The 10,729-nt window shown below is 39.1% G+C and overlaps 1 protein-coding gene across 1 annotated transcript; it reads right to left on the bottom strand.

Annotated features, from left to right (window-relative positions):
* Positions 1 to 1,977: 1,977 nt before the first annotated feature.
* Positions 1,978 to 4,817, bottom strand: nkx3-2 (NK3 homeobox 2). Its single transcript, XM_047021180.1, has 2 exons — positions 4,138 to 4,817; positions 1,978 to 3,729 (listed from the first exon to the last, which is right to left on the bottom strand). Exons 1-2 carry the CDS (start codon positions 4,532 to 4,534, stop codon positions 3,293 to 3,295), a joined length of 834 nt encoding a protein of 277 aa, XP_046877136.1. The 5' UTR covers positions 4,535 to 4,817; the 3' UTR covers positions 1,978 to 3,292.
* Between the last annotated feature and the right edge of the window lie 5,912 nt (positions 4,818 to 10,729).

Below are 10,729 nucleotides of genomic sequence, written 5' to 3'. Positions count from 1 at the left end.
CTGATTAACCTTACAGGCCACATTAGCCAACATTCGTTGTCGTGTGCTATTGCAGCCTGATATTGCCTGAGCCTATAATTTAATTAAAAAAACAAATAGTAGGCCAATGCAGATATAGGGTATGGATCTTACCCATGCAAAAAAGCCATATGGCCTTTGGATTACCGTGTCAAAGAACGTCATATTAAATTTTCTTTCATTTTTTCAATTTTCTTTCATTAAATCTGCAACTTGATCTAGAACAACAACTGGAACATGTCTCTTGGTGAGAACAATTATTACAGATTAGTCCCATTATAAGTGTCAAGCGAACCAAGCTATGTTTGTTGAATTGTCCTTGACATAGACTACAATCCACAATAAATATAAAGGCTAAAATACGTGTGTGTGCGTGCCTGCATGCGCATAATTTGGTCGTGTGTGTGAGAGAGACAGACATACATTTATAAAAAGAGCTAAATACGACAGTTTACCATGGATTCAAACTGACACTAACAACTGTCAAACATTCGTTGGTCTATCCCATGATTCAAATGTTTACTCCTCCACTGGGTGCTTTAATAAGGTTAGACAAATAGCCTATATGGATCTTGCCAGTTTGAGGCATTGACTGGTTCAACTTCAACTCTTGAACAAGACAACTAGGCTATCCTAAAATGAAATGATGCACAGAATGATGTATGGGTTTATAGATACAGCATATAAGCTACAAGTATATATTATAGCAAAGGCATAGGGTCAGTTGTGTTGTAATTATAAAAACTGTAGTCCTGAACAGCGCTGTGCGTCAGGGCCATCGGCTGATAAGGCGGACATGGAAATGGCATTGGTAGTGCTGGGTCCGAAAAAGACTAATACATTTGGGGCAAAACAGCAATGGACGAATTAAGAATGTTGCGGATAGACATAGGCCTAAACTTAATAATTTAATCGAGGAAGATTAGTCTATTAACACTCAATTTCCCGTTCTTTTAATCCGAGTTATCGTTAAATGTTTTTTGACTAGCTCATCTTGCGTATAGGCTACCTAAAATATCTGTTTGGTTTACTGCACCACTTGCTACATCCAATTCTATTATTTCCTTCACGGATTACATCAGTATTTGTTTTTTTTCAACGACTTTCAAAGTAGGCCTAAGCAATGTAACATAACCAAACAAAATTACCAAAATATTAACATTGGAACTTACATTGTATTTCGCAAATCAGGATTTTTTAGGCTATGTGTATCCTCTGGCATCCTTATGGCATGATTGAGCCTATAGCCTTGCATTTTAAGAGGGGCATGGATAGGTCACTGTACCCCCTTTTGCCCAATATACTCATAACATATAATGCCTCGAGTGAGTTTTGTGAAAGATTGTGCGTATGTAAATTATATAGAGGGCCTATGTTTTAAAATCAGGTATTGTGTTGCACCTCGGTGTCGAATCATCGTGTTTTCCTAAGGCGAATATTAACTCAATAAATAGCCAAAACAACAAAGGGCACTGTAGGCTATGATATTCCGCTAAAAAGCTCAAATTGATCATAATTTAAATACATAGATTTGCACACCTAGCTGGCGCAAAATGAAGGTCGTATATTTAACTTTAGGTGAGACAATACCTTAACCCTTGAACAGGAATCTATCCTCGTGTTGTCATACACTGTAGTAACTCCCGGAGGCCACCATGATGGTCTCTGTCGGTTTCACAGGCTTGGAATCAGGGACTCATTAATCATGATCTGGCAGGTGTGTTGGGGAGGCGGGTAAGATTAGTTGGCCGTACTTGTCAGAGAGGTGTGCGCGTTGGAGAACACTGTGCGCCATGGATGAAGATTTGGATCTCTACACCTACATAGATCTCTAGGCTGATTTAGTCATTCGTACTCAAGCAAACCTTAGCAAAAATATTCCGTATATTTTAATTCAGGACAGTTTTTATTATCTGCTTAATCTGTAACTTTATGAGGTTGATGATCTTGAACTGCTCATGATCGTGAAAATAAACGTGGAAGGCATGCAACGGTCTTTTTTCGTTTGTCAATGAAATGGCAATATCTCCATCAAATTCCAATTCGATTACACATAGTTGTTTATCCCACATTGAGTTCTTATTGCAGAATAATGTCCTGAACAATATCAACACATAAATACAGCGGACAAACAAATGCGCCCCATGCGGCCCCATTTACTATTTACGCTGATGGTGTAAAAAGGCTAGTTTAGTTAGGCATAGCCTGTCATGTTTATCCTTTTGTAAACTAGGCTACATATTCTAATAACCAAGACAAATCCCCCATACATATACCTTATGGCTGACTAACCATTTGCCTAACTTTCACTTTTGTCTATTTAATGGCACCATCTTGATTTCACCAGAGCCAAAGTGTAGCCTGTGTTTTAGGATATTGCACTTATGAAATGGAATGGAATTCATAGAGGCAGAGTGAAATTATGAAAAGAGAAGGGTCAAAATATATACCTACATCTAACCTGTATCGCATGGGTAGCCCTAAGCAGACGTGTTTTTGTTTGAAATAGTGTACAGTATAGGCTAGGCTACATCATGATATTGAATGTGTTATTTGCATAATGGAATAGCCTACGTTGTAAGAGTATTATTGTAATAGTTGCCTATAAATGTTTTGCATTTAATAAACAGTATTAACCTATACTCAAACAATGTGTTCCATAACGTATCTCAAGAATCGTACTGTACATTGTACTACAAGTGTTGTTTGGGGTAGGTAAGTCACATCAAACAGAATAGCCTATGCCTGATATGTTTTAATGCTTGAATTCGATCTACATAAACAGTCTTGTTAGAACAACAATTAAAAAATAAGTACATTAACAATAGTTCTATGGTTAGCTATACTCTCCTGCCACAGTTTCAGGTCATAAGTCAAACAAATCAACAACAAAATTGTCAGATATAGCCTGCATGCCCACACAACATCTCTAGGTTTTGAAAAGTGCTGAAAATCTTACCGTTTCCCTACAATCGCAGCAAAACAAATAAAACAATAGACATAACAAAGGTTTTCGAAGTGTCACTGAAGGTTTTGCCAACGCAGGCATATGGGGCCTGCTCTGAGAGGAAACACTGCAACAATGGCCTATGTGTCATCGCTACTCCATCAAAGGTGACATTTACAGTCTAGACACGAACCCCACGAGGCAGTGTTTAATTTGAGACGTTGAGCAGTAAGGCCTTTGAGTTCATTAGGCCCGTCTTTTTTCCTCGAAAGTAGGCTAAATACCTCGCTTTCCAAGTAAGAATAAATACATATGATAATTCAATTCTCATTGATTCCCAGCACAAGCGGAGAGTGTCCATGCAGGAAGGCAATAGGCGTAGGGATAGTAATACGACGGCTGGAGGGACAGAAGTGGAGGCCGCAGTAGTTCCCCGGGACTGTACTGTCTCTGGTCGTCACGGACTAAAACTTTCACAGCCACTTTCTTGGCTGCAGGGGCCGATGCCAGCAAATCTGCAGCCATTTGACGACGTTTCGTTTTATATCTGCGGTTTTGGAACCATATTTTGACTTGAGTCTCTGTGAGCTTCAAAGAGGCAGCCAGGTCTGCTCTCTCTGGTCCGGATAGGTATCTCTGGTGATTGAACCGCCGTTCTAGTTCGAACACTTGAGCGTGAGAGAAGGCAGCTCGGGAGCGCTTCTTCCTCTGTTTAGGTTGATCTGTACTTTTATCACAACTGGCCTCGTCTACGTTGTTGGAATCTGAAAGAATAGACATTTTGTGTTAGGGTATTTTGTTTGTAACATTGCACGGAACACATGACTTAAAGGTCTGGAAAGGGGTAGTCTATGGAAACCACAAGCATGTTTAAAAAACTAAATTATAGTCCTGCATATTGACTAGTAGTCAAATGGACAAGAAACTATGTAACTTCTTCAACAGTAGTGCCTCTTTAACAATAACCCATAGATGTCATAAGACCCTCCTCGTTCGTGCGTAAAAGGGTGCAGTCGAATCATCCCACAATTTAACATGGGACTTTTTTGACTGTGCTTTAAGTGAATGAAATCTCACAAAACCAGACGTATAATTTCAAGGTCATATTTTACTATTTGAGAGCGGAGAAAATTACCCATATTGATATTGCATGATAGTGATAGTGATCTTACCCGAAACACTAGGCTCACAGTCACTGATTCCCTTAGCGTTTTCGACGGCAGTGGACTCGTGGTCCGTTTCTTCTTGCAAACTCTCCTCCAGTACGTCCGCAGCTCGGTCCCTGTCTTTCTCTGGCTTGCAAATGGCAATGGTATTGCTGTGATTGTCGTCGCTGAGACCCGAATCCGAGTCATAACTTTTATGGTCGCTGGGCACGCAAGTCCCCTTGTCACTTCTACACGCGTTGGCTAAATCCTCTGGCCCATTATCCATTTCCCCGAATATTTTCCAACAAGCATTCTTTGAGAAGCACATGTCCAATTCTGTCAAGCCATGACGACTGTTTTCTTTTTTGTTCAGAATGGCTTGGATGGAGAATGGCATAATAGAGTTGCTGCGAACGGCCATTTTCAAAAGCAAACTTGTCTTAAGTGAATAATATTGGTATAGATGCAACAGTGTCAATTCATCCACATCTTACTCCTCGTTTCTGTTCTGTTCCTGCTTTTTTGTTATTTCCCTTAAAGACATGCAATGCATTTCAGCGGAAGAAAGATGGAAATTCCGTGCTTATATCCCAAGGCACGATGCCTCTCCTCCGCATTGCTCTAACGACAACCCAAGTTTGCTCTTGTTTCCTGCACTTTTCACATACGTCCCACTATCCCACTTCACCTGTGACCGTCAGCAATCTCTCTCTATTTCCAATTGGACAAGAGTAGAGTTATGACGCGTGGTTATTGGCCACTGTAAGCAATGACACACCCCCTGTATGTCAAGGCAGTGATATGTCGTTAACCCTTTATCAACCAAAGACACGCGTTGCCTAACAAATAGGTAGCGCAGTGTCTATCCAGCAAGTTTAATAAACACTATTTTCGTCATTTGGAAAATACTAATAATGGCAGATAGAAAAATAGAGAATGCTCAAACGGCATAGAAATGGCCTACATTTGAAAAGCATGTTTGAAAATCGATTGTCAGTTGACAATTCTGAAGGGATAACCTCCAGGTAAGATTTGGATTGAAGTCCTGTGGATATGATGAGCGTTAAAACAATTATTCATAATGTGTTAGAGAGGGCTGTTATCAACACTTGTTTAAGTTTTTAAGGTTTAGATTGGAAATTATTTTTAAGAGCATCCGACACCTTTCCCACAATGTAGCCTGTATCCGGATCAGCTTAAACATATCCAATGCCACAGACGTCAATATACTGTCCAATTGAATTATAGACTAAAATGTACATTAGAGTACTTGATCATAATCCTCATTAATTTACTTTCGCAGTTTATTTCACGGTATGAAACTATATTAATTGAACATTTTGATAAGGAGGATCATGAGGTTAAGCACTCGAAAGACAGGTTCAGGTTATTTCAGCTAGGCTATTGCCTTAAAAACAATAATAATTTTTACGTAATTTCTTAAGATGTTATAGCATCATGCTCAACGCTTTTGATGTGTTCAGTATATGTCACATTTATTTGGATGATTAAATGATTTGATCAAATGTAATACACGTAGGCCTAACTTAATTTACGTTAACTTTCACATGCATGTTTAAAGACGTAGCCTGTTAATACTGGGCATATTTCAGAATTAGTGACAGTAATACTTCAGTCTGGAATATGTATGGTCTGCAAAATGCCAGTGTTTTTGTATATTAAAGAATTGTTAGCACTTCATTAGGCTAGCCTAATTATGGCTCAACAAAACCAACTTGTGCCATTGAAGAAAGCGGATTACAGATCATATGTGTGTGTGTCAAGGCAACCAATTCAATTATTAGATACGTTTACTTTTGCAAACTTAGGTCTATGATAACAAGATTGAAAAGTCATAAATACAAAGCTATACAAATAACATTTGTCTACCGCTGATATTTATAATCGTAATGATAATTTCAAAATAAATAATGTAGACATTTAACCAAAATATGGTTAATGGTACATATTATTCGTACGTTTTGTTAGCCTACGTCGTGTTATTATTAGTCTAAATGGGCCTATATTATTATTATTGTCAGGCTGGCATTGACATTATTTTTAGTAATTTAAAAAGCTATAGTAAAGTTGAAGTTAGTTGTTCTCTTGTGTAGCTAGTTATTTATTCATCATTATTGGCTATTATATTATTAACTTACGATGTCAGGCCTACTGATAAATGTTAAAAGGTTTTGCGTGACGAAGGGTTGCAGCATTTTCGCAAATAAAGGTGAGCTCTTAAATTGGCTGACTGGTCAATAGAATGTAGAATGCAATTCTTTAACCGATGAGATCCATAGGAGCGCACATTTTATTATTGACACGTAAGAAAGAATTTTGGAAGTCCAGTGAACTATATGTGCTCATTGTCATTTAATATTTGCCTATTGCTCATTGCCGTGATTTGATAAGTTATAAATGAGCTTGCAATTTAAAGATTTTTATGATTTGGAAGTCATGTTTGACACTCGCGAAACATGATTATCATTAAATCCTATAGTCTGTTCTCCAGTCTGCAGTTTGAGACACATTTATCTTCTATTACTTCCACATAAATAATTGAGTTGCACAGCTACACTTAGTATAAGTGAGCGTTTTGTTTCTCTTTGGAATATGTGTTTTTTATATCACCTTAGAATAGAACTTTTGTTGAAAACCTCAGCCATATGTAATTCAAATACGTTTTTTTTAATCAACGACTGACGTGCGTTTTTTGTTTGCAGGTTTTTTTTTATAAGGGAGACCTAAACATTCCCGTTTCTAAGACTTTTATTTGAATTGGTTTGTCCACTAACATGAAATCCATTAGTTTACACTCAAATGTATAAAATACACTGATAAACGTAAATGCATTGCATAAACTGCAATTCGTTCGTCCATATCAACTTTGTGTATAGTTATTTATCTGCATTGTGTGTATCAATGCGGTCTTGGAGCTTCGGGATATTACTGATCAATGAAGTCATTGTCAAACAACTTACATGCATTTTCTATACCATCTAGTGGCGAAAGAGTACGCAATTTCTTTTGCATATGTGGCATCAGGATTTTTAACTTAAAGGGGATTATTTAGGATAATGGGATAACATATATTCAACTTCAACTTTCAATTTCATTTATCCTTCAAAAGGAAATTAGTGTGCAGCAGGGGTCAGAAACACAAACACAAACACAGAACACACAATAGAGACACACCTTCCCTCAAACCCAATGACAGGGTCCAATTGGGACAGTAGCCTACAACATGAATCCATCATAATGGCCATTGGCAGGAAAAAATAATAATATCATGGTACAGTCAATCAATAAAGTGTTCCAAACTCAACTGAGAAAACAAAGCTGACTGATCTCAGATCTTAACCTCATCTGAACCAACATAAAGTGAGGGGGATGAGCAGGGATGTGAGGACCATTCCATTTGGAACTTCCCTTAGCAATGGCAAGGGAACATTAATGGAAAAAGCTCAAATGGAGAATTTGTTCATGTGCCAAAGACTCACAAAAGGATGACTCACTCTATTGATTAATGTAATGCTATCCAGAGCACTCTGAGCCACAGGGTGTTTTGATAATGGAATTACGATGACTAAAAGGAAGTAAGTGGTTGTATGTAGGAAATGTAGTTTGCTTTACTGACTGACTACAAGAATCAAATCATAAGTGATGTCAATACAACTTTTATTGTGATTTAGTCAAGAAATAACAAAATGAAGATTGTGGGGTATTAAGTTTAACTTTCTCAGGGCAAAGTTCCAAGAGAAAGTCCGTCACTGAATCAAGCTTTTGGTTGATCAGCTAATACTAACACTGAGGACATGTGCAAGGCATTCTTTGCGAATTGACCAGAAAGATAAGCACATGGAACACAGTCTCTTCAAGGGGTTTGACAAAAACATCATCTGTGATGACTGAAAAATATTTTGAGTATTTCTCAGTCCCTTTTTTGCAAATTCTATGTTTGCTGTAGTTTAAGTTTGTAACTGTGTGAGATCCATAGTATTCCCATACTGACACAAGAGCTCCCTCTGCTGGATGGGGAAAAAACTTTTGCTGACCTGGTCAGAGGTAATTGGATCCCCAGGTCAATTACGATCATGATCAGTATGTCGGTTGCATGATTTCGCGTTACACTTACTGTATTTAGAGCTAAGTAAAGCTTTCTATGATTTATATTTTGGCCTTCTGATTTTATATCGTTTTTATTAACATACATTGTCAAATCTTTGTCACGATGGGTTGATGAAGTTTAAAAGGCTTTGCAAATTATATGTTTATAGTTGTACAAATAACATTCTGATACCTACCTTTGGATAGTCACCAGACTAGAACCTTCCAAATACATGAGACATGATGAGACTCAAAATCCTACTCAGTTAAGATATTGCACAGAACATAACCCAAGAAGATTGGTGAAAGCCTGTTTTCAAAGCCCCGGCATTTTACTTTAATCTTCTATTTTGAACAGAAATCCTGGTTCATCAAGCAGCATGGCAGTACCATGGCAACATCTCTATTTCCCCTCCTCTCCTGGGTGTGTTTATGTCAGGTCCTGAACTGTTGCGTGCTGGTATGAGGAAGGAGGCTTGGGGAATGCCACTCTCCCCCTCTCTTACGAGAACTGCTGCCAAATTGTGCTCAGATGGGGCAATATATGGGAGGGCACTGCCAAGAGTCATTTGCAATAAATGCTCCCAAAATGTCCTCTGCCTTTCCCACCAAATATCAGATCCACTGAGATCTCCCCCTTAACCAACTTCAACACTGAAAAGTGGAGGGGGGATTGTAGAAAGAACATCGCTGACAAAAAGTATGCTTTTAGTTACGTTAGTAACAACTGAGCCCTCCTAATCTTGCATGTTTTTTTCTCCCTCAAGAAAAATTACCCTTGCATGCGATGGACCACTAAATGGAAGAACCCTTTGGACGACACACTTAATACAGTAAATGGAACCAAGACACCACGAGAGAGCAGGCCTAGTGGTGCCCTCCTCCTCTTGGAAGGTATTCAAAACATCTCAGCTTTGGCTACATTACCAGGCTTTGGCTGAAAATCTCAGAAGCAGATTTTAGTGGGGGGATAGCCCCACTGTTACACTCCAATTAATTTGTGTAGATAGCACAGACATGATTTATATGATGTTTAATGGTGCGCTGTCCAAATGCTGCTACTACTTTCTACTTTAGGCGTATCATGGACAATACATGCAACTCAAGCACATTCATAAACAATGTCTCTTACTTCAAGTGTTTCTCTTTCTGAGTGTTTTATAATTGTTTGCACTGCCCTGTCATCATGCTTCAATAAAAACATGTCCTTCAAAAAAAGAGAACCTTCATTAATGTTATTTTAGTGCTGGAAACTGAAACGTTTGATGATTGTACTATGAAAACATTAAGGAGTTCGGACACCTTTTAGAACAGACTGACTGACTGAATACATTTCATGAACACAGTCACATCACAGTTGATGTGTTTCGTACCAAGACCTTATCCTTTATTTGAGAAATGACTGATCTAAAAGCAATCAGGAGTCTCTCATATCCCTAAAGGATGTTCTTGTCAAGAGGACTTAAGACTGGGTCTTTTTCTGGTCTTTGTCTGCACTTCTTTTGACTGCGTAACTCTAAAAGCTGTCTGGATTCAAGTGCAGAGGTCATGCAGCTCAAAAAGTATACAGCCCAACCAGTGTCAGCGCAGGGTTAGACTTCTTCCAGCCCAAACCACGACACATTCATGTCATAATGCCTCGCAAAGAAAGGAAAAAAACCCTCCTGAGCCTCTGCCCCTCCTGCCTGCCTGTCTGTATTTCTGTGACTCTTATATGAAACACTTCTGACGTTAAACACCTGTTAACTTTTATGTCTTGAGAGAGGAGTGGCTGAATGGGAGGCCATTATGCTCCGTGCCAGTCGCCTTGGCCAAATCCCAGTAGACGCAGGAGTGCTCCTAACATGGAGGGGTAATGATGGTGAACCTCCTCATCCCAAAAGCCCTGGCAGTGGGAGAAGATCTCTCCACTGCTCAAACCCAACGGTCCCTCCATTCCACTTAGCTGTGTGTGAAACCACTGGCTTTCCAGGGACCTCTCCAGGCTAAACTGCTCCACTGCTACGCTAGCAGAGGAGCCCTGCTGATGCATGTTGAGCTCAGCCAGCCAAATCCCCTTGCCTATTACTGAGAGATTTGATCAACGTGATATGAAAGGCTTGGAATTCATCTTGATTTGCCAAGGTTGGTATCCATTGTCACAAGATCTGTCTGTTCACGTTCATTCGCATTGAGAGAACACGACTGCTTCATTTGAGTCGAGAGATGCAAACACTCATCATCCCACCATACCTATACTAGGAGCCTTTTGTCAGAAACCACAAGTTGAGAGTTGTTACAGACAGGGAGTCGTTATAAAACGAAGGCCCCTAGTCTCTCTAATGGTATCAATCAATGAAAGAGGTGTTGTGTGTCTGCCAGGCCCAGTGGCTACATGAAAACTGATCCAAAACGTAAAAAAATAGGTGTTAGGCTAATATTTAGGGCTTGGATTCCTGCACCAGGAAATACCCGAGGAGAACACCTTAAGGAATCAAATTTAGCAATCCGCAGGAATGGTCGGAAAACT

Source organism: Hypomesus transpacificus, chromosome 1, assembly GCF_021917145.1.
Source record: "Hypomesus transpacificus isolate Combined female chromosome 1, fHypTra1, whole genome shotgun sequence".
NCBI lineage: Eukaryota > Metazoa > Chordata > Actinopteri > Osmeriformes > Osmeridae > Hypomesus > Hypomesus transpacificus.
Note: the sequence above shows the minus strand (reverse complement) of the source record. Positions and strands in the feature narration are given on the sequence as shown.

Excerpts from the sequence above, each read along its gene's own strand:
- nkx3-2 (XM_047021180.1), bottom strand. The coding sequence starts at position 4,534 with ATGGCCGTTCGCAGCAACTCTATTATGCCATTCTCCATCCAAGCCATT. Across the intron at positions 3,730-4,137 it reads CTGTGAGCCTAGTGTTTCGG|ATTCCAACAACGTAGACGAG; the intron begins GTAAGATCACTA and ends CTATTCTTTCAG.